Source organism: Mytilus galloprovincialis, chromosome 10, assembly GCF_965363235.1.
Source record: "Mytilus galloprovincialis chromosome 10, xbMytGall1.hap1.1, whole genome shotgun sequence".
Lineage (NCBI taxonomy): Eukaryota > Metazoa > Mollusca > Bivalvia > Mytilida > Mytilidae > Mytilus > Mytilus galloprovincialis.
Genome location: NC_134847.1, coordinates 80,310,140 through 80,335,467, shown reverse-complemented (window position 1 = coordinate 80,335,467; position 25,328 = coordinate 80,310,140). Strand labels below are relative to the sequence as shown.

At 31.9% G+C, this 25,328-nt stretch overlaps 2 protein-coding genes across 2 annotated transcripts in view; both read right to left on the bottom strand.

The window, feature by feature from the left end:
• Window positions 1-701: 701 nt before the first annotated feature.
• LOC143048530 (splicing factor YJU2-like) lies at window positions 702-9,474 on the bottom strand. Its single transcript, XM_076222237.1, has 7 exons — window positions 9,357-9,474; window positions 7,322-7,422; window positions 5,303-5,447; window positions 3,954-4,088; window positions 3,165-3,346; window positions 2,092-2,215; window positions 702-1,160 (listed from the first exon to the last, which is right to left on the bottom strand). The coding sequence occupies exons 1-7, from the start codon at window positions 9,378-9,380 to the stop codon at window positions 774-776; spliced, it is 1,098 nt and encodes a 365-aa protein (XP_076078352.1). The 5' UTR covers window positions 9,381-9,474; the 3' UTR covers window positions 702-773.
• Window positions 9,475-16,221: 6,747 nt separating this feature from the next.
• LOC143048529 (uncharacterized) overlaps window positions 16,222-25,328 on the bottom strand; it is a 147,432-nt gene continuing 138,325 nt past the window's right edge. The window contains exons 6-8 of the mRNA XM_076222236.1: window positions 20,336-20,460; window positions 18,156-19,355; window positions 16,222-17,419 (exon numbers count right to left, since the gene is read on the bottom strand). Coding sequence (XP_076078351.1) covers window positions 17,124-17,419; window positions 18,156-19,355; window positions 20,336-20,460 — 1,621 coding nt within the window. The 3' untranslated portion in view covers window positions 16,222-17,123. The remainder of the gene's footprint in view (window positions 17,420-18,155; window positions 19,356-20,335; window positions 20,461-25,328) is intronic.

The window sequence follows — 25,328 nt, the reverse complement described above, 5'->3', positions numbered from 1 at the left end:
CTGTTGTGATATGGTTCTCTCTTTGCTTGAAAGGGGGGAAAAGACTATGTGGGAGACATTGATCGCATTTGAAGATGTGACTTTAACAAAAAGAATGATGATTAATCAGACTAAATCACCGGGGTTTTACTGTAAGATCGCACAAACTTAGCAGATGGGTATAACATGGTTAACGAAGCAAGAAAATAACTATTTGCGCAACAGGGACGGCTTTTCGAGGCTATTCCCTCAACTTGGTCTAGTCTTTTCCAGCATGTAAATAATGTTTGACGTTGCGAAAATAACATTTTACATAAGCAACGTCATTATCTCCCCTATAACTGTATCGTATGCCCTTAAGTTGTACTGTTACACCACTGTCCCAGGTTATTGGATTTTTGTCACCCCAAAACTAGTTTAAAGGAACCAAATTCTGTGTGTCTGTCCCAAGTCAGAAGTCTGTAATATATTTTTTTTCAAATTTTATTCATTATTTTGTACATAATCAATTCAGTAGTTGTCTTGATTGGATTGTTTTACATTGTCATTTCTGGACCTTTTATAGCTGACTATGTGGTATAGGTGTTGCTCACTGTTAAAGGCCATACAGTGACTTATAGTTGTTAACTTTTATGTCATTTGTTCTCTGGTTGAGAGTTGTCTCATTGGAAATCATACCACATCTTATTTGTCTACCTATAACTTATGGAAATAAGTGTTAATTTACTATGACATTTCTTTTTATTATTTGAAAATATGCATTGTATGAATTGGCAAGGCAAACATAAAATGAATTAATTTGATTCATTACTGCTATCAGAATCTGAATAATTTCCTAAGAGTCCAAGTCCTGATGGTTTGACTATTGTATTTGTTGCACTAACATCACTATTTTTTAATGCTGTAGCTGTGCCATTAACAGTAACAGGTTGTCCATTTGATTGAGTTTGACTTATTTTCTGCCACGTAGGTAAAGCTACTTTCTTTTCGGTCTCTTGACTATTTTTGTATTCACTATTATTGCTATTTTCTGACTGATTGTCACTTGGTTTAGAGGTTACAGTTGTAGCTTTCTTTCTAACAACTAGTCCTTTTAATGATTTCTTGCTGTTAAATCCCCCCACACTTTTCTCCCAGGATTCTGGTTTCTTCTCTGTCTTTTGCTGTATAACTGATGAACTCTGAAAAATATTGTTTTGTTGTTATATATATATAGTGACAAACATAAACAATAACAGGTAACTTAAAGAAAGAAGTATAATTTTCAATATAAATATATATTTAGGTTTTGAATCAAGAAGACTATTAGATATATTTCATTTTGAATATTCTTATTATCAATAATGGTTAAGATTGATTTTATTTATAACACTACTCCTACATAGACATCATGCATACAACAAACATTATTACGTAAAAATGCCGTATTTCAAGTGTGTTAATTTACTCTATCACATGGCTGAGCGGTGACAATTCTTTTTAATGTTACCCTCTCGTCCAGACCAATCAAAAATTGACAATGCAAAGGGCAATGAATTTCTACGTTTTGGCTCAGATTTTATTATTTGACTGTCAAAATAAAAAAAATAAAACATTTTGCCTCACTTCTGTTGATTTTTCTAATACCTGTAATGTTGTTATGTACATGAAGTCATAGAACATACTTTTAAATACAATTCATCTGTAGAAGAAATAATAATCATAATGATAGGACATTCAATCAGTATAATAAATTGAATAACACATAACTGAGAGGGTGATAAAGCAGATTGGTACCCCTCGATAAAAGCAATGTCAACATATTGACTATCTTTATTTATATTGTGTCAGTCCCCGCATAATTGACATAGACCGTGTTGGTCCCTTTCTCTGTCATTTCAAAGTAACTTAGTTGAGCAACAAAAAACAAAGAATTAATAAAAATTCATACATGAGACATGTGAGACCTGTAAAATATTAATTTCATCAATTTGTTTTCCATTATTCACACAGAGTGATTTTGTTTTAAAATTCATCACTTGTTTTATCCAAAAAGTTGTTCAAACCTTAAATTATTCATCTATCGTTATGAAATCTATTATTATGATGTGTTTTTGTAATAACTATGTTTACCTGTGATAAAATATCTGTTGGTTTTTCTGTTGCTAGTTTTTTAGATTTAGGTTTGTCCTCGTCACTGTCAGAATCCTCCTGTAATCTCTTCACAGCCAGACCATCCTTTTCACCAAATATAGATCTGAAAACATAATACATGTAATACACAAACATTAATACTGTAATCTCTTCACAGCCAGACCATCCTTCTCACCAAATATAGATCTGAAAACATAATACATGTAATACACAAACATTAATGATGTTAATTCAGAAATTATTATGATGTTTATGTTATTGCAAAAAAAGGCGACTGGGTTATAAACGCAATAATTTAAACTCGCATTTTACTTTTTTTAGGAAAAACTAACCAGAATAGAATTCATTTTGCAAAAATTTAAAATTGCATTTTAGTCTTAAATGACAAAATAGCAATAATAAATGCTTGCAAGAATTTCTGAATTTATAGTATTTAAAATATCATAAAAAAGCATAAATTTTATCTGCTCATTGAAGCAACAATAGTAACAAAAGACAGGACTGACTTATTAAACATCACTAAATCAAATTTATAGGAGATACTTGTTACTGAAAAGGTCAAAAATTGATCCCACGTACCCTCACTCGCAGCAATTGAGAGATTATGATTTAGTTTTTGTAGCAGCATACAATGTTGAAATATTCCTCCTAAATTTCAACCATTTTAATCAAATATTCTTTGATGTCATTTATTTCATTTCTATATAAATATGATGGAAACAGTGAAGTGCAATAATGATCATTATCTGACTATAAATGAGGATTCATATTTTCAAACTGTAAGCAAATTGAAATAGCTATGATTGAAATAGTATGATGCATTTCAAAAAAACTCTTTCAAAAATTCCTATTGGTAGCTAACTTCCTTAGGATAAAATTGACAAATAGTTTTGTTACTATTCAGTACTACAAATTATAAAGTTTTATATTAGGAACCAAGTTCTAGTTATAAATGTTACAAAATACTTGTGCAAACTATAAAATTAAATCTCATAATATTTAAGAATGATTAACACTATTAAATAATTATTAACATAGAACAAATCAATTACCTAATTTCTTTTTCTTCCTCCTCGTCTTGTAATTTCTGTAGCTGTTTTTCGTACTCCAAATGCATCTCTATGACCTTGGCATGATCTACAGCAGCTTTCCTCGAGTTCATATCTCTTATTTCTTCTAAGGCATCAATTGTTTCTATCTCATTTCTGCTGGCTTTTGTTCGGTTTTCTAATAACTAAAATTTACAATCACATCTTTAAAAAACAATCAATTTCTTTTAGAGTTGTCTCCCATATACAGTTAAATTTTAAAATAAAAGATATTGTTTTTGGTTTTCCTGTCTTGTCTGTTGTTTTTTTTTTCAGCCCAAAAGTTTATTTTAGTCAAAATTTATAAGAGTAGGTGGGATTTATTTTAAGTCATCATTCAAATATTGTGTTCATTGAAGTCTAGTTTTATACATATATGGCTTCTACAGTTTGTCTTTTTTAGTGATTTTTAACGAAATTATAAGTAATGTAAGTTACAATGTCTAACACATTTTTAAAAAAAAAAAAAATATTGCAGTTTTTCATGATATAAGTTAGCAAATAAGGTAAATGATATGTTGGTTAAAAGTTTGTGTGAAGTCTTCCATAAATACTGGATTTGCTCTCAAAATTAGAATCTTTAAAAAATCCTTTAGCACAGTCTTTTTATTTATTTTTATTTATCTATAAAAAAAAACTAGAATACTAAATGTACTATGAGTCTCGATTTAGTTTAATATTTAATATTTCTTGTTACAATTACAGTAACATGCAGTTACATTATTTTCTACACATAGTGACACTATGACTTACTTTCATTGGATTATTTAATTCCTCCTGTTCTTTTTCTAGTTGTTCTTTCTCTGCCATTTGTTTTGCCAATTTCTCAGCCTCAAATAACCTTGTAGCTCCAGCTTCTAGTACATAGTCTGTGTTTTTTAAATCTGTCTAAAGTAAAATAAGAGATACTTTTGTAAATACAAACTTTACTTTATTTCTAATTTGTCTTTAATCAATAATGCATGTACACGTATGAGGTATGAGCTCAAAATATTTTATATTATTGCTAACATTGATAAACTGACAAAAAAAAGGGACAAATAGTAAAATCAGAACCCTACAAAGAATCAGAGAAATGTCTGAGAGAGATACATGAACATTCCTTTATTTCAAATGGTTTCCTAATTTTTTTAACATCAAATTCTAATTAAAAAGTATCATCTTTTCTTGACAGTCAAAAGTACTGAGCTGGTGATACTGATGGACGTATAAGTGATTTAAGGATGTACACCTCTGAGAAGCCAAAATTTACTACAATTCAACTTTATATCTTAACCTGATTTTTGGGTTTATAAGACTGTAAAAAAATAATTTGTGAAGAAAAAATTATGGTGGTGAACTTCCTTTTTTGCTACAGCCCTTTGAAAGTACCCAATTTTGATGATTTTCTGATTTTCATCCATTTTTACCTATTTTTGGTGAAAAAAATTCATTCCACAATAAAAAAAAATTCTTACTTTCAATAAAGATGAAGTGGAGGAATCTGAATAAATTTAACTTATAAAAACTTTAGGTAGGTGTTAATATAAGAAAGTTTTATCATAGTTTGATGCTTTTTTGTGTCAAATTTACCATGCTGTCAATTTTGTAAATTTGTGATTTTCTCTGTTTTTAGAACAAAATGCATATTATCTCAACTTGTTTGTTATAGATGATTGAAATAATACATATCTTAGAAGTTTGAAAAGAAAAAAAGTAATATGGAATGAACATGTTTGTGGTAAAATCATTTATTGTATCCCTCACCCATTTTCTCAAAATTTTGCCTAAAAAGACTGTCAGACCTGATTGGTAATAAAATTTGAAAAATTAATTACTTAAAAACTACTCATTGCAGATACATATTTTTTTAACAGAGTTAAGTCTAAGGGACATAACTAAGCCAATTATTTTTTACCTATAAGAGTAAATAAAATTCACTTGTATAAGTATCCTACAAATTTACTTATATGTGTATATTTTTTTTACTTCTTCAAGTAAATAAAAATTACTTGAAGTAGTATAGAAACTCAAATATTTCTTATTTGCAGATCTAAACTTTCAAACATGTTAAACTTTTACATGTATGTGGAGAAAAAGTTAATTTGTTCATCAATAAGTACCTTAAAAGCAATTTCTGATACACAACTAGGACATTTGATATAAAACCTGAATATTCTCAGACCAAGGAAGGTCTCATCCTCTACATCCTCTTTTCTGGAATTAAATTTCTTTCCTTTGTAAATGTACACACCACATGTATCACACCTGGAAATAAAAACACTAAACATAAGTCATGTTAGTAGTGTTTTTTATGATACTAAATTTCCTACCATTTATGTATACAGATAACATATAGAAAATAAGAAGATCTGTATTACAATGTATCTAACAACATTTTGATCTGTGATTTATGTTTGTTTCTATTACAAATTTCTTTTTCTTTTTATCTATTTCCATACATGAAGGCTTCAAACAACTATCTAGAATATGTTTCTTGGCACACAATGCTTGAGGGAAGTTTGGAAATTAACTTTTTTTCACTTCTGTTTTTCATTAACAATGTTTGTATTGTACAATGTTTTAGGTGTTAGTTAAAAAAAGTACAGTGAAACCTGTCCAAACCGAACACCCACTGGACTTTCCGTTTTGTTCGGTTTTCACAGGTGTTCGGATTGTAGAGGTAAACGGAAGTCGACATTCAAATTATTTTGGCACTAACTGACAAGGGATAATAAGTGACACAACAGACCACAATTTATTTTTGTGTTGATTTTGATGTAAATGTAAAAATATAAGTAGATGAAGATGGACGTATACGTATTGCTACATTTTTTTTTATATAAACCAAACGCCACTCCGTCAAACACGGCCGTCGTTGTGAAACTATAAATCGTTCAATGATGTCCGAATTGGAGCGATTTTGCTTAATTTACTGACCAATTCAGATTCCAAGTCTCTGTCAAATTACAATGCCGAAGTTGAATTGAGGTCGTCATTTTCAATTAATATCTGTACACACGAGTTCTCACACTAATCTGGCCCCCTCTGATTGATACTTCGCCACAAGATAAGAGTGAAACAGCAGCAGGGGTCCAGTTTAATCTCGGACTTTATCGTTACTAAATAGCTAACTGAAATCTACAGGATCATCTAAATTATATATAGGGCTTCTAAAGGGAATCCGACATCCCGTAAACAATTAACATGATTCGAAAGCCATTGAACTTGTTGTGTTGCATGACTTCTTAATCCAGTAAATGGCTTTAAAATTTAGATTTTGTGGCTGTAATTATTTGTGTCAGAGATTGTTGAGTAACGTGCATTTGAGTGATCTCGGGGAAAGTTCATTTCTTGTCCTTTTCGGCGATCGGTGCAGTTTAATGTTTCTTAACAAAAAAATCATTTGATCACTGAATGCATGGACACAAACATGCTAATTAGTTTGAAATAACAACTCATTAGTTGATTTAACCTCAAATACCCTCGGCGGTCATCCTGTGTTTGTTTAATTAAATCATGCAAGTAATTAAAAATACTTTTTTGTTTTGATTGCTATCGACCGATTTTGACAGGTAGTGTTTAAATACAAATTTACTAACGAGCCTTCAATAAGCGTTCGGAATTCAGTGTTGACAGGGTTCGGTTTTTTCAGGTTAAATTAACGCAAATTGATAGGGAAATTGTGTGGGACTTTGAAAATTGTTCGGTTTAAACTGAAATTCGGTTTTATCAGGGTTCGGTTTACCCAGGTTTCACTGTACAATTATCACCTTTGTAATAATGTCTTATCATGCTTATAATGCATATCTTTATATAACATGTCTTTGAGAATACATTACTATGATTGATAAGTTCTCAAACTTGTGCCTCATATATTTGTTTAGTTCATTAACAATAATAAAATTGAGAATAGTTTGGCGATTATGTCAAAGAGACAACAAACGACCAAAGAGCAGATAACAGTGGAAGGCCACCAATGGTATTTAATTGGTATAAGAAGATGTGGTATGAGTGCCAATGAGACAACTCTTCATCCAGGTATCAATTTATAAAAGTAAACCAATATAGGTCAAAGTATGACCTTCAACATGACATCATTTTCATGTATATGTATCTTTTTAGATGTCTATACTTGTTACCTCATGTTACATGGTGCCATTAAACGTATGTTGAAAGGTCTATTTTTCTCTCTCTTCATCTTAGGAATATTGTTTGGATCAAAATCTGCTGGATAGTATTTCTAAAACAGAAAAATAATCATGAATGTTGCATCAAGTAAAAGAAGATTTGGAGTATATGTCTACATGGTCAATCAGACAGCAACCCAACCACCTACATGTACATGTAATCAACTAAAATACATTCAATGGTCAGCTTAAACAATGTATGTCCGAAAACCTTTATTAAATATAATGCTTTGCTGAGTGCAGCCTGATATGACTGCAGATGTCTAACCCTGATCAGTTGGGGCAAGTCTGGACACATTATATTCAAGCTTGATACTCTCTGAATTTGGATAATGATAAAAATTTTGACATTATATATACATTTAGGTTTCAACATAAAATAAATGTGGTCAAAGATCTTTAAAATCTATTGTTCAGTACTGTGCAATTTAAGATTCCTTCTTGAAACTTGAAAAAAAAATATGAACCCCTCAAAAAAATTAATCAATTAGATGTATGAATACTGTTTTGTATAAATAATCTATTGTTATTGGGCATCATTCAACAGGCACACAGGCTCATTTGGCCAATAAGTTATTGTCTTGGTCCAGGTTGTCTCTGGTCCTGGTTTACCTGATTTCATGAAAACTATGCATTCACTAATAACATAAACAGGTCATTTGGGAAAACTGGTCTTCCGTTCCATCTAAACTGTCCTAAGTCAGGAATCTGATGTACAGTAGTTGTCGTTTGTTTATGTAATTTATGTGTGTTTCTCGGTTTTTTTATATAGATTAGACCGTCAGTATTTTCATTAACACGATTGTCAAATGAGGCCATACACATAAAAAAATGATGTAAAAATTTGCTGTTAAGTTACGTTTTTCTCTTGTTTGATTTCAATGATTGTCAATTTATTCACGCTTAGACCCCAATGAGACCCACTATAGAAATTGACTTTTTTTTATAATTTATATTTTCTGATAGAATATTGAATTTCTTGTCACTAAATTTATTTTCTTGACGCTTAATAGTGTTCTTGTCATTTCTTGATGCTTGTTGTTGCTTAAATTCTTCTTGTTGCTAATTGGTGAGACTGGTCAAAGAGTGTATTGGATCTTGATATAGTCTAATGTTTATGATATTAGTTTATTTGATTTCAATACAATTTAATTAAATCAATGTGAAGAATGTGAATGCTGGTTTATGCTTCCAGGTAGTAGTATGCTAACTGCCAATATATAATTATTATATCAAAGCTTTAATAAATAATTATAAAGAGCACAAAAAAAGGCATGCGAGTTAAAAGCTCATTAGAGCTTATGTTATCTCCTTGTTTAATGTTTGTAGACTATAAAGCTATCTATTTATTAACCCGAATAATTCAGTAGTTATATTCCGCTGATCTACAAAGGCTACATTAACGCCTGAACGTCTTCCTCGATCAAGACTGTCAACCGGAATTTCCACACCGCTTTGCAATATGGGAATTTTGATTTAAATTGGCAGCTAAAGAAGGAGGAGTTCCGGATGTTAATTGATGTTAAATGATGTAAACTGATGTTAATATTGATGTTAATTAATTATTATTGGATTTGTGTTAATTGAACAGACGTGTTTGGTAAGACAATTACAAGAGAGTTGCGCAGACTCATTATCCTGATCGCCGCTGATTGGCTCTCTCTCACAGAGAGCAGGCGACACGGCCAATGATCATAAGGAGTTCAAGCCCTCGTGTGGGAAAAAATCGGACACGGAAAGGGCTTGAATTATTCGAGTTATCTATTTATTTATCTATTTATTTACAAAAGGAGAAATGCACATCTGGTCAACAGTTTAAGCTATCAGATAGCTTCGCCTTGACACTGACAGCTTTATTTTTTATCAACAAATTAAACCAAAGACAAATGGACGAAATGGCGAGGGATTCAATTTTTCATGACGAAAACGGCTGTGAACTCTATATTCTCAGCATTTTCTATTATTCTATATGATAAAATATACATACGTTTAAAACTTTTCTTTCCGACATCTTTAGGCTTTCTTTAAAACGGTGATAAAATCTGTAAAATTAAAAATATCAAACGTAGTTTGTATCCGGAAATAACAAAGGGTAGTTAATATTAAGTCAGCTACGGACCTGATATGTGCCAACATCCGGATACTAACTTGGGCACATTTTTACATTTTTAAATTTTTAAATTTAAAAATAAAACAAAAACACAAAGCAATTAGATGTGTTTTTCGTCATTTTAATTATGTGCAGTTTAGCAGAAAATTCATATTGTGAATGTTGGCAGTATCATTTTAGAGGAAGGTAAAAAGATATGAATTTGCATTGTGGTATTCAGTGATCTTCAGTGTATTTTATAACTGAACAAAAATGCTTATGATAAAATACTTGCTTTACATTATCCAAAGTCATTTAAGAGTCTCCTAATAAAATTTACATATTGATTTAATAAAATAAAAATTATTATAAGATTCGTTTCGCTGGCTATTTGCAGATGACACCATTGCCTACATCACAGTTGTACATCAGATGATAATAATACCCTCCAGGAAGATTTAGACAAGTTGGCTGTCTGGGAAGAAAAATGGATGATGAAATTCCATCCAGATAAATGTCAGGTACTATCAGTAACAAAGAACAGAACACATATTATTAAGCATTACTGTTTATATAGCCACACTTTGGAGCACGTAACATCTGCAAAATACTTAGGGAGTAACTATAACATCAGACCTCAAATGGGATAAACATAACGGAAACATCTGTGCCAAGGCAAATAAAACCATCGGATAACCCATTTCTCAAAAGAAACATCAATATCTCTAACAGCGATATCAAAGAAAAGGCCTACATCTCCCTCGTTAGACCAACAGTCGAGTACGCCAGCTCTCTATGGGATCCATACCTCTAAAAGGATAAGGCAGCAACCATTTGATTTTCTGGGGGGGGGGGGGCTATGGTTTTTTTTTCTGAACAAATTTTTTTTTTCGCCTGCGGCGAAAAACAATCTATTTTTTTCGCGACAAGTCGAAATCAATTTATTTCTTTCAATTTTAGCACTACATATAGTGGCAGCTGAGGGTGAAACAAACAATTTTTTTTTCTCAGAATCAAAAACAAATTATTTTTTTCTCCAAAAACTGGAAACAAACTTTTTTTTCCAAAAAAAACCATAGCCCCCCCCAGAAAATCAAATGGTTGCTGCCTAAACACAAGTTAGAAATGGTACAAAGGAGATCAGCCAGATATGTAACAAACCGGTACAGTAACATATCTTCCGTTACAGATATGTTTGAACAACTAAAGTGAACACCACTTGAAGGTAGAAGGAGAAGCGCACCGTCTATCAATGCTGTATGAGATCAACAATCAAGAGGTCAACGTTTCAGCAAGCCACAAACTCATCCCACCAGACAGGATCTCAAGAAGTATGGGCACAAACTCTTTTCAGATCCCACAATGTAACACATCAGCAAGGAAAGAGTCTTTCTACCCGAGGACCATTAGGATTGGAATGCCTTACCCTCCTCAGTTACATCTGTCAGCAGCCTTGAATCGTTCAAGAGGCTCCTGACAAACAAATCAATCAAAAGCCCTTGTTTTTAATCCCCACTGTTAAATATTTGTATAGCACCTTTTTGTTTTTGTTTGATTTTTTAATTAAAATTATTTCAGCGCACACCCTAAAGTGAAAAAAATAGTCAACATGATGAAGGTGGTCACTAACCGGTAGAAGTAGAAGCTGTTTTTTTTCAATATTTTTTCTCTCTGTCTAAGTCACTTATAATTGATAAAAAAAACACACAAAATATCCATTGTGTATGTTACAGGCATTACTAAATTTAGGCATTTTGTAAAATATCTTAAACGTTCGCGTTCGGCATTTTCCAAATGACTGCAAGATTCAGTCATTATACATAATGACTAATTTTTCTAGGCATTTTTACAAAATGCCTGGAAAATTTGAAAGGCATTTTCAACAAAATGCCTGAAGTTATTTATAGAATGAAATTAAAAAAAAAAACAAACTGAAAACTTTGAATACCGGAGCAGTTTTATAGCAACTTAGATAAAAAAAAAAATGAAAATAATCAAGAATGAATTTTATTGAATTATTCCAAATTCAAACAAGCACAGAACTTGGCAATTATTCATTATATACCAAAATGTTTAGATGATAACTGTTTCACAATATTTGTCCTATTCTTTTTTTTTTTTGGCATATCAGTTGGGTTTTTTAGCACTTCAAACACATTAGGAGGAACATGGACCATCACACATTTAACTGTTATAACCTTTACTGATAAAACTCTTAAACTTTGACAACATTGGGTTTAGCAATAAGCACACACGTCATACATGCATGCCTATCTTCTTGCTCATATGTTCCCCCCAAAAAATCAGTCGATGCTTCTGTTGTTTGAGTTTTTATTCTCCGAGAGTATCACCAGCCTATAAGCTAGTATACTAAACAGCTGCGCCATGAGCGCATGATACGCCCGACGTCTTGTGTGGAAGTTTTATGCAATATTCATAAATAGTTTCTGAGGAAGTTTTAAGCAATAACCATTTATTGTTTTTGAGACACGGCGGGACATGTGAAACCCCCCCCCCCCCCTGTTTTTTTTTTTTTTTTTTTTTACAAATATCACTAAAATAAAATATTGAATCAAACCAAAAAGTATACAGATCTTTAGATTAATATAACAAAGAAGCGTGTAAAGTTTTAAGCAATAATCATAAATTGTTTTTGAGATACGGCACGACATGTAAAAAACCCCTCCCCTTTTTTACAAAATACCCAATAACTCAAAAATGAAATTTTGAATCATCACCAAAAAGTATACAGATCTTTAGATTAATATAACAAAGAAGTGTGGAAAGTTTTAAGCATTAATCATAAATCGTTTTTGAGATACGGCGCGACATGTAAAAAAACCCTCCCCCTTTTTTACAAAATACTCAAAAACTCAAAAATTAAATTTTGAATCATCACCAAAAAGTATACAGATATTAAGATTAATATAACTAAGAAGTGTGTAAAGTTTTAAGCAATAATCAAGAAACGTTTTTGAGATACGGTGCGACATGTGAAAAAAACACACCCCTGTTTTAGTTACAAAGTGCCGTAACTCAAAAAGTTTAAATCTTATTTTCACCAAAAAGTATACAGATCATTTCACCATCATAAGAAAGAACTATATTAAGTTTCATGAAATTTCGATAAGTCGTTCTCAAGTTACGGTGCGACATGTTTACGCCGGACCTACGGACAGACGGACAGACAGACAGACGGACGGACGGACACCGGACATTTGTATACCATAATACGTCCCGTCAAAATTTTGACGGGCGTATAAAAACTGTTTAAAACGCTTTTATTTCTTGAAATACTAAGGCTTTCCTTCCTCAGGAATATATTACCTTAGCTGTATTTGAAAAAACTTTCAGGAAGTCCTAAATGCTCAATTTCGTACTTTATTTGACCTTTTTAACTTTTTGTTTATTCGTATGCCACTGATGAGTCATTTGAAGACGAAACGCGAGTCTGACATAAATACAAAATTTCAATCGTGGTATCTATGACGAGTTTATTTAAATTCACAATTTAATGGTCTATTTACATTCTTATTTCTGTTTGATATTCAACCAAAGATAAAGAAGTGGCTATCCATTAACATAACAAAGTGTCCTTACAAGCAACTTTCTTCTACTGGGTCTGCCAGGTACTCCAAGAAACATCTTTCCTGGTACCTTTGATAAGTTTATTCACAACCACTGGGTTGATGTCACTTATGGTGGAGGTTATCATCGGTCCAGTATACGTAGTCAGCACTTCTGTGTTGACATGATCGAGTTATCATTGAAATGATTATACATGTAATCATATTTCCAAAAAAAATATTCCAGGTACTAAATATTTTTTACCCAGAAATAGCCTACAATTACTATATTTGCCATAACATTTAGGAATTTTAGATCATAAATGCTCTTCATCATCGTACTTTTCTTTGTTTTTGCTTATATTTACGCGTGTCTATAGCGTTCAAAACTTTAATGTTGATACCTATGTGCTCAGTTTATTTTCAAAGCGATTAACAGTATTTGTATTTATACTAGGTCCCTTGTGTTATGTGCGAAATAAAGTACTCGAAAGCTGGTGGAAATCAGATAGTGATACTGAACATTTCCAAAGCTTTGTTAGAGTTCATATAATCCAAATATTTTTACTTGTAGTAGTACACACATTTGACCTCTATTATTTACGCTGCTTTTACCATTTGAAACGAAAAGACATATTGAAACAATTAGTTCTTATTTGCTTCTTTTGAAAGAATGGTCAAAGTTGATAAAAATATCTCGTGTTAGCAGGATATAAATCATAGTTTGCAAACAAAATAAACCACACGGATTCAAACAAATAAAATGTCGAATTGACATCACAAAGTTAGTTTTTCTATGCACGACATACTTGTTACGTTTGAAGGACGGGTTTAAAAAAAAACACGATTTCCAATAAGAACCTACTGTGTTAAGATTTTTTGCCGTCTTGTTTCTCTATTCATTTGAAAACGAGGAACTTTTCAGGGAAAGAAATAAGCTAGCATTATTTTTATACTTTCAATTTTGCTAAATTGATGATGTCTTCTAAATAAATATTTTAAATGGTGACTTCTAGTATCACATAAATGAACTTTAGATAAAGAATATCACAGAAGCTGTTAAGGCGAGATCTACTCCCAATTGACAAAAAACTTACATGTAGAAATTGACAATCAGGGTCAGTTGAGAACAAAACCTGACAACTAATTGGATAATTTTAAGTCCTTCTATTTATATATAGAATGCTTCCAGCAGCACCTGCATATGTAGTATGTATCTCTCTCACAGCTGATAATATATCCAAGGGCGTATCCTATCCTGATTTCCTTGATAGATGGATTTGCTATTGAACGTATTTGCGGTGTCAATGTTGTCGACGTATGAGCTTTGAGACTTTTACAGGAACCATACCTTCGACTTTGGTACGACTGGTATGGATATCACCTGACGTACAGGAACCATACCTTCGACTTTGGTATGACTGGTATGGATATCACCTGTATATAAGTTAATATTTTTGTTGACTGGGGAGTGATCGTGAACATAAATATATTACCGGTAATTACGCAACTGTTTTTCAATTGACATCACCAATTCGAACAGTTACAATACGTATTTCGGTAACAGATATTAAAGCTATACTCACTTAAGGAATAGTATTTTGCCGTCACAATAAATGAAATAAAATTATATTGCATGCAAACAATCTATGTACGACTGTTTTAAATAATCATCATATTTCTGGGATTCTTGTCTCTAAGACTTCTCTACATATAACAGTAAGTATTCCTATTCAGATTGATAGGCGTATTTCTGAACGCCAATGAACAAATATTTTTTGCCTTTCAGATAGGTTCTAATGTCAACCGGGATGAATGAAAATTTGGGATAATTCTGCTTGATTGGGATTTCAGCTGCAGACTTAAACAGTTCTTCATCTTCTGTTGAAATTTCAAAGGAACATAGAACATACCTACGATTATCCTGAATGTCTCCTTTAGAAAGTGTCATAAGGGTAGATGTTGAGTTTCCAAGTGAATTGTCAATACCTAATTTGCTGTCATGATTTAACATTGATATGGTTATATTTATAAATTTTAAAACTGTTTACATAATTTAGAATTTTTGAAATACTAAGGCTTTTCTACCTCAGACATAGATTACCTTAGCTGTATTTGGCAAAACTTTTAGGAATTTTGGTCCTCAATGCTCTTCAACTTCGAACTTTATTTGGCCTTTTATACTTTTTTTGATTCGAGCGTTTAGTCCTGGTATCTATGATGAGTTTATTGTATACCAAGCAGTATATAAAATGTGATTTACACACAAACATGATGTTATTTTGGGGCTTTATTTGCAGGGACAACATAATATTTGTCATGGAGATAGAATACGTCTTTGTCAACATTTGGGTCTTTAAAGATTGTTGTAACTTGGGTGTTGATAGATCTAGACCCAATCATTTTCTTAATTATGATTTGTATTTACGACCTCACTGCCTTAATTCATTTCAAAGAGTATCTATGTATCATTTTTCGCCTTTAACCCATTGCCCAGCATTATCTGTGACTGAAGCAATCAGTATTTTGAAGTTTTTCCAATTGATCGATTAAGCCTTTCCATATTTCAGACCTTTGGATAACACATTGCGCATAAAGTGTTGTTGACAATGTTGAGGGAATCAGTAAAAACGTGGACAGCCTGATTATATATGAATGGGAAACTAGTACAGATGCAATTAAGTAGTTCAAACTTTTAATCGTCAATAATGAGATCCTACAACATGTGTTTGTAATTGAAAATGTTAGTTGCAAATGGTTTGGTATAGGTATGACATGATAGGTACAAACTGATCTTTTAAAAAGGATTGAATTTTCGATTGAACTGATTGAAGATAAAGAATATTGCCTACGTTGAAGGCATCGAGAACTTTGTTGGTAAAGGAGATCTTTCTGATTTTTCCAATGTGCTGGTTTGAAAAGTCTGTGCCTTGCAATATCCGAAATGATAGATGTAACCTTGTATTGATTTGAATGCGGGTTTGTAACAGTGGTTTCTAAATACAGGTTGTAAAGAGAATGACGTTTTGAAAGGATAATGAATAAATTTGTGTTCGAATGTGATGAATACTTATCAGCTTTTGTATTAATGGTATTCCACTGCATTATATATCTGAAATGTTAGATGAATAATACTTAATAAACAGTTAGCGTGTATATTAATTCATTGGGAAATTCCCGGAACACAGACACAAGGGACATTTGAAATATTTTATGTTTTTAAAAGTTGAATTACAAAATATACACAATGTTTATTGACAATGCGATATTCATATGTCACACATGATTCAGTTTCATTTATATACATGCACATCAAAAACTTGTAATGTAGAGGTTTATGATTTTTATAAAAACAGAAATGTGATCTGTAAACAATCATCAGAAAAATAATTCAAATAGAAAAAATACAAAGAAGACGTAACACTATTATAAGGTAACATTTTTTGTTAATCTTGTTTTATTATAATGTACAAGTAATATAGACCTTTTGCATCTGTATAATTTAGGTAAGATCATACCAAAAATGAATCAATTAAAATTAAGATTAAGTCCTCCTTCAGGGGACATTTGTGTAATTTTGAGCGGTAAATTTCATCATAGATAGCCAATGTTGTGAAATCTATTGATACCATGTTATTACTATGAAATATCATTAAACACTATTAATTGACACTTTGATCATCACAACAGAGCAAAAGGAACGTGTAGAAATAAATTACATCAAATTAGAAATTCAGCATGATCATGTTCTACTTATAACCTTAAATTATGACAATGCACGACTAGTTTTTTTTTTTTTATTAAACTTCATTATTGAAATGATAAAGATTCAAATTATCTGCTGCCCCATGATCACATGACACGCCCGCAAGTCACATTACACTTTAAAAATAGATAACGAAATATATATTTTAGTACTCGTCAAATTGAAAACTGCCCATGTCATAAAAATTATAATTCAGAACCGATCAGTGTATAACTATTTTGAGAAAGAAATCTAGCTCATAGATGAATTTGAGGTTTTACATGTATAAGACAAGCTTTATTTCTTGTTTTAAATATGAAAGAATATAATACAAAAGAAACACTGTGCTTGCAATTATGACTTAGCACACGTTGTGATTCGTATGCGCATCATGGGTGCTTCATCCTCTGCAATGATAAATTCTACTGGTGAAGGAGATTTCTCATTATGGACATATTCTGATGGTTCTGGTGATCCCTTAGAATTGTTATTGTGTCCATAGATACCCAGATCCGATTTAGCACGTGATAATGCAGAAGAAGGCACTTCCGGAAGTCTTTGTCGAACCAGACCTGCTGTTTTTGGTTTCGTGTAATCTGAGATACCACTACTCAACATTTTCGTAGTCGATTTGTCAAGCAAAACCCTCCCTGAAATAATATAAAACACACATGAATAAATGGTAAATATTTGACAAACTATTGTAAGCTATTCATATACAATATAAACTTTGCTTTGTAGATCTGTTTGCACTACAGTTATAGCTTAATTCTTTCACATGTTGTTTTGATGTCATTTCTTTCTTTATTTTTTCTTCTTCTTTATTTTAAAGGACGCTTTACAGTTATTATAGTACATTTTATTTGAATTGCGAATATACCACTTATTATTAAAAAGTGTATCGTAATTTGTTCAAATTCGTTGTGTTTCTTCTGTTAAAAATAATAAAGATTTTTTACTTGATATGTAAAGGTATGTAAAAAATTCTAATTGTTCCGAAACGATCAATGTGATAGCTCCTTATCCACATTTTAACAATATTTTTTAATCACTTGTACTACTCCCATGGACTGTTACCTTGTGTTACACGTATTTGTGCGAAAAACAACAACAAAACCAATATAGCGTGTCAATCAGATACAAATTATTGTTCATTAATATGTTTTGCATGTAACATTTTTCACTGGACGTTGAAACTGTTTATTTAATTTATGCAGTGATTGGTTTTGTTTAGAAACCCTCATTTACCTTCACATAGCCAGGGAATTTCGTTTATTTTATAAAACACACACATGCATCGTGGAACTCGCAAAATGAGCTTTGAAGTATTGCAATTATCAGATTGCACTTTATATTTCGCATATAATCATAAATAAAGGTGTGTACCTCTGCCAACAATTTTTGCATATTTAATGTCATCTAACGTCGGCATTGCATCTCTAGGAGTGAGCATTTTCTGTGATGAAATTGAGTTTGCGTAGATTGTTTTGGTTCTAGATAATGTCAGTGCTGCACCGCGTACTAGTCTCTGCCGACTTTTTCCTGTCATACCCCATAACTCCTCCGGGTATGGATCACTCAGGAAACTTGATGCTTGTTCTGACTCCTCGTGTGACTGTGGTTCTGTTAGTGTACGTAATGAGTACCTGTATGGTGTTTTAACAGATCCTGGACGGGGACCCGCAGGCGAGGTTTTAGGGACAGCCGTTTCCCTTTCTTGCAAAACATTGTTTAGTTCTATTTCAGTTTTGGCTCTTCCGCCAAGTGATGTGTTTGGAGGGGGTGGAGGTGTTTCAATATATGTACTCGCCGATTGTCCATTTACATGTTGAAATCGTTCATAAATATTTTTCTTAATAATAGGAATATTTTTGGGTACTTCTGGTGTGTCATAGCTGACAACGCCGTCTGCTGACCATTCATATACAGCTTGTTTAGGTTGGCAAGATAACATAAAATCTTTAGCTGGATGTTTTTGATCCGAACTTTTGTTTGAATTTGTTTTATATTGCTGTGACACAGCCATTCTTGGTCCTTTCTTTCTTAAAATAACATTTTCTCCTTGTTTTGAAAGTATCAAAGGTTTAGTTTTTGCATCTTTTAAAAATTGCAGGTAGTTTTTATACGATGAGGGTTGAAACCCCTGATTTGACAAACCTTTGTCAACAGTTTCTTTAACGTATCCATTAGATCTAGGAATCGATGTCTCCTGACCTGGAAATGATAACGGAAATGACGTAAAAGTATGACTTTTCCTTTGAGGAAAAGAAGGATCCATTCCTAGTCCAATCAAATGGAGTCCTGCTTCAAAGCGTTTGTGAATAAGATGATAGGTTGCGGCAACAGAATTCACTTTCCTTTCATGAAGCGAAAAAATAATATCACTTTCGTGGAAATTGAACATTTTTGTCATGTAATTCATGACAGCACTCTGAGGTACCAATGGTCCAAGTTGTGAAACAGTTGGATATTTTTGCACCGGAAGATCGTGACTGTCCAATAACCAAGGATGTATCATGAGTGCGTCCATTCTTATCCGCTTCCGGTCGTCTGCTGTGAGCATTCGCGTTAAAATATCGGCACATTCTGAAGTAAAGAACACAATTCATAAAACAATCACAAAATCATACCAAAACAAATGCAAAAGTAGTCCACGCAACTTTATAAGTTATAAATTAATCCAGTGAAATTAACAGTATATTATTAAATATTTTCTAATGTTTCACCTGTCCACAATGATAAATAACTTCAACATTACTACTTAGTCTGTCAAAGGGTTATCAGAACAATTAAAACATATTTGTCCAGCAATGATTTAATTTCCATAAAGATCAATTAATATTCAATATTATCTACTATTCCATACTCAACAGGTCTCGAATGTCAAAGTCACGTTGCAGATGTATTGTACATTCTAGATGAATATTTACATGGATGACAGAAGCTCGGGTCTATTATAATAGACTTAATGTAGGAATAATGCATTATCATTTCATGCTAATAATTTAAAGTTTGAATATGTTTGATTTAAATACCACAATTGTTCTTTTATCACATACTGGTATAGTTTATTAACATTAAAATCCTATATAATCTCAATAAAAGAAATCAGTCGTGTCCAGAGGTAGTCAAAGGTTAACGTTAGTTCATGCGTTGTATAATATATTCAATGCAAATAATAGCATTTACAATTTACTCACATTGCACGAAGCACTTTTTGAAAACATAAACTCAGAATATATCACTCTTTATATTCAGACAACATTCCCCATTTCCATTCTCAATTTTATTTCGTTGTTGACAGGACAATATCTCGTTATGTTTCTAGTCCAGTAAAAAGGAAAATAAGGTACATATGCACGTTTTGTCCTTTCCGTGTCTCGTGTCTATGTTTTGATGATGGTCTATTAAACAAATTTGACCACTTCACTGATTCGAGCAGTATGCCATTACAAATCTTAAGACATAATTTACAATATTAGGTTTCACTTTAATTAAAGTCTACACAATAGAAGAAAAAGGATTGACTCGTTATATTTAATTAAATATATATATAATTATTATACCTTGTGATAACCCGTCTGGTATCTCACAACCTTTCAATAGTAAGCTATGGAGCTGAGATAGATTGTTCGGTGAATCAGGAATAAATGGCAAGGCTCCTACCAGCATAGCATATAGACAAACTCCACTGTAAACATAAACACAATTACATTGATTTAAACTTAATTACAGTGCTGAAAAAGTTAAGAATAAATGCATATCAAGTTATTTCTATTTTTTGAATTATGATATACAAGAAACAAACCTGATTCTTGGGAAAAAGACTCGGTCAAATGTTTTCAGCTTAAAACGTCAGAGATTAATTGATTTTAGCTAGGTTCTGAGACCAAAAAAATAACTTTGGGGTAGAATGACAGGAGAGCGGTGGACTTTTGCTTCAGTTCAATAATTAGAGAACCATTCATACCAAAATTTCCAAATTCTAATATGATGTTATTGATGACCAGATGTAAGATAAACTCGATATTGTTGATTTGTACGTATAAAGGATCAGGAGCTACAGTCCTTCAGTGGTTGACTCATGTCAGTTTATGGCGCTCCGTGCGAACCGAATTTGATATAGCTTGACAAAATACTCGTCAAATTTTGATATAATAGTTTTTCTTGTATTACAATGAAGGTCAGGATTAGTTTTGACGGTTTTCACTTTTGTTGTATACGATTTATAACACTTGACTGCTTTAATAATTACACTAATAGTTGTTAAAATCCTTCTTGTTCCATGTTATGTCCGAAACCAAAATACTAGCATTGCTTCCAACAGCATTTTGATTTATGTATTAATATGATTAGCCACAGGCACTTAAATCGCTAATTCGGACGCCTCTACTAACTTAACATAATGTACAGTGTAACTTTACAATACATATTACACGCTTAATTACGGAAATGATCACGGTTATGAGGACTATAATCTAAATGCACTTAAATCCAATCAAATCACTGTTAACAAAATCTAATACGTACCATAATTGTAAAAGATTTAATTTCATAGGACCCAAGTAAAGTATACTTCTAAATGATTCGTATAAAAGTAAATCATACCGCATAAGCCCTTATAACTTTTTATGCGCATTATTTGTTTTCTTTAGTTTTAAGTATCTTCTTATTAAACATTTAATTTTTAACACTTACATATATATTTGTAAGGTGTAAACTAATGTTTGAATAGTTTGTCACATGCTACTAGTTTTCTAGACAATGTCTCAGTTGTGTATTTTATGTACATGCAACTGTAGTCCTCTTAAACCGACAGAAAATAATTTTGTTGATGTTGATGTTGTAATGTTTTGTATTTTATGTTACTATGTTATATTATTTTTTTTATTGTATTTTATTATGTTATTTCTGTTGGTATGTTTTTTATATTGTTATCTAATGCGTTTTTAACAAATAAAAATAATTTTATTCAATTTATTTTCATTACTTGTTGGTAGAATATTTGAATAGGACAAAGATGTTTCAAAGGCTGTAAACAAAAATAGACTTTGATCATCGTAAATTAATTCGTTCTTTCAACACCACAACCTATGCAAAAAATATCAACTACAAATAAAAGTCGTAAATCCTCGATGGAACTGTTTGGGTTGGCCGAATGCATATACATGCTAGTAATCAGCCACGTCTGATCAGAATCGGAACCCTAACGTAAGAAGAGAATCGCATTCTCTTTGTGTTATATAACTCTTTCAACAGCTCTCTGGAAGGTCCAAAAGTTATAAATGTCTGTCCCTATCCTCAGGAACATTTAAAACATTTTATAGTGATAGTCGAAATTTCCAGCCTTTCACCTCGGTTAACCCGTTCTACAGTATTCATTTTATTCCCGGGTATTTTATATTTATATTTTGCTATTCTACCGATAAAATGCAGTTGATATGATTTAAAAATGAAGTCAGAAACTTAAAGATTAAACCAAACACGTTTTTACCTATGTTTGGCGATCAAGTTCACGAAAAAGTACCCGGGATTCTAATTGTGTAATAAAATCAGATGTTTAATTGTTTTTTAGTACGTGGGTGAATGCTAAAACAAGGACATAGTAGATATAGTATGTCATGACTATATCATTTATAGTACAAACGTATCTATATCTGTTTCCGCTGTACTTCCGTTGTGGTATAAACAAGTGTAAATTGCACATGTTAGTCAACTATTTCCCAAAATGTACTTTGGTCGAGTAAATATAAAAAGTATACAAAATGATACTTGACATTTTAACACGTGATTTACGATCAAGTTACAAGTCCCTTACATGTACACTGGAATAAACGAATGCTAAACATGAATTTAAGCTGACGATTTTCAGTAGATTCATGCTTCGATAATTTGAAGCAGATTAAATTTTATACAGGCCATCGAATAAGCAAATCTTAAAATTGTGAATAAATTTGAACCCCAAATCAGTGTTCAGAGATATTAACTCTCTCCCTTTCACACCGGTACAGCTTACCGGTGAAACCAATTTCAATATTTTTTTGGGACATTTAGACATGTTTAATCGCCATTTGTTGAAGTACAGATGTGGTAAAGGGCTCAAATTAATCCTCAGATAACCAGCCATGCGATTTAATGTGCATCAAAGTTAAGTTTGGCCCTGTAGTTTCAGAGGAGAAGATTTTTGTAAAAGTTTACAGACGACGGACGACGGACGCCAAGTGATGAGAAAAGCTCACTTGACCTTTCAGGTCAGGTGAGCTAAAAAGGACATTAACAAAAATGAATGCTTCTTTCTAACTTATCTTACAGGTCAACATTTGCGTAGTGTCTATAAGGAACCCTACAGTATTAAGTTTTACACGTAATTCTACTTATTCAAATAAAAAGTAAAATCACAAAAATACTGAACCCCGAGGAAAATTCAAAACGGAAAGTCCCTAATCAAAGGCAAAAGGACAAAACACATCAAACGAATGAACAACAACTGTCATATTCCTGACTTGGTACAGGCATTTTAAAATGTAGAAAATACTGCCAAACGTTTTATTTCGAGTCAAATGATATTTTCGTCCATTTTATTAGGATCTCTTAATGTCCTTCGCCGAAGAACGATAGGAGTAAAGCATTACTATACAGAAGATAGTCTGTGTTGAAACCTTTCTGTTTTAAGTCGTTATGATATTAACTGAGTTCAGTTCAAATTTTTAAAAATATCACGAACAGGATGTAAAGATAATGTTCCGTTTTGTAGGTCAGACTTTCTTTTTTACATTATTTTCTTTTATGTCCTATTCCAAACACATCCTATTGTCGTCCATTACTACTGCATTCACAATAAGATCCAGATTGCAATTGTTGAGTTATCTTGTAGGGCAGGTTTTTACATGCAATTCTGAACTTCATTGCCAATACAATGGGTTTTGCCAAAGTGCATATACATTTTTATATATGTTACCAATAGTACCAATAGCCAGTATTAGTAGGTGTTAAACGGACATTTTTCATTTACGATAATTAAATAATACTTGTACGCTCTTGACCTTTTGTCGATTTTTTTAAATGAAGTATTACAGCTGCGTGTTGATGATATTTTATACTGACCATATTAGTATAAATTGCCGTGACTTGGTTACATATTCCACCGGCACATAGAATGGTATACACACGGAAATATATACTGTTAATCAATTAAGACGACTTTTATGTTTTAAGTTCAAAAATGATTCGAAAATATTAATGAAAAAGCAATATTGTACCCTTTTGGAGCACCTAAGACACTCCCTGATTTATTCTAGGGTTCGTATTGCCGATTAATTATTTTTCTATGTTGTGTTTTGTAAATTCTTGATTAATTTTGTTCGGTTTTTTGTTGGTTATTTTTTATGCTTTGGTAGTCTCTAGTCTATAGAAGTGTCAACTTGACACTATAATCTCTTTGTATTTTCGATCACTCTGGTAATTTTATGTCGCTATTGTATACAACTCATTAGTACATTTGTATTTATGATGTGGCACTGCAGAGAAAAATAAATAAATAAATAAAAGATTAATTAAATTATTTTTTTTAAATGAATAAATAATTAACCCTTATAAAACCTTAACTATCTATTTTGTGAACCTTCCAGTATCTTTACTAAAGACCCCTAACAAATGTTGAATATCTTCTATGTGATGTTTGTAATTTTCATTTTCTGTAGTTGCTAATAATATTTCTGATTCAAGTTTTAGTTTTGATGTTATGAAGTAGAGTGCAGAGCGGAGTTTCTCTCTAGCTTTCTCATAATTTTCACAATACAGTAGATAATGGTCAACTGTTTCTATTTGTCCACAGCTGCATTTGTCGATGAGTGCTGGGCATATCATTGATTTGTACGAGTTTAAATTACAATATCCTGTTCTTAAACTAGTAGTTATCCGATATATTTCAGTTGACGGTTTGTCTTTTGGAAGTGTATGTTTTACATTTTGTTGACAGGAATAACATCTTCTTCCTTTATCACGGGTGTCCCATTGGTTTTGCCATTTTTAACATTACACTATCTTTTGCTTCTTTTTGTATATCTTGTTTTGTAAATATTGGAATGCTTTGTATTTTTTCTGCCTCCTGTGCTGCTTTTTTAGCTAGTTGGTCTGCTAGTTCATTACCTTGTATATCAGCATGTCCAGGGGTCCATTCAATGGAAACAATGATTCTTGAAATATATATATTAAAAGATGCTTGAAATTTGAAAATGTGACTTTTTATCAAGTTACCGGCCCTTCATCTGTGCACCCACTCTTAATTTTCATTAAAAGCATTAAAAGTAAGTAGATGAATGTCTCGTCAATTCAAATTGACATTTTGAAAGTGTAACAATCCATTTAATTTGTAAAGTTTAGAGCAGTGTACAAAGACTCATATCAAGACGAAAGCATTATTCAGGGAGTAAACAACTCAGATATAAATCACACCAGCATTTCAATCAGCCCGATCATTCCATCGTTTCTATGACAGTTCGCATTATCGAAAAGATATACCATAGCTCTAACAATCCTAATCTTTCAACGACTCTCCGT

Bases quoted from the DNA above. Each gene is read 5' to 3' on its own strand.
- LOC143048530 (XM_076222237.1), bottom strand. From the start codon at position 9,380: ATGTCGGAAAGAAAAGTTTTAAAC. The intron at 7,423-9,356 runs GTATGTATATTT...TTTCTGTTTTAG, and splicing joins CGGAAAGAAAAGTTTTAAAC to AAATACTATCCAGCAGATTT. The intron at 1,161-2,091 runs GTAAACATAGTT...AATATTTTTCAG, and splicing joins CAACAGATATTTTATCACAG to AGTTCATCAGTTATACAGCA.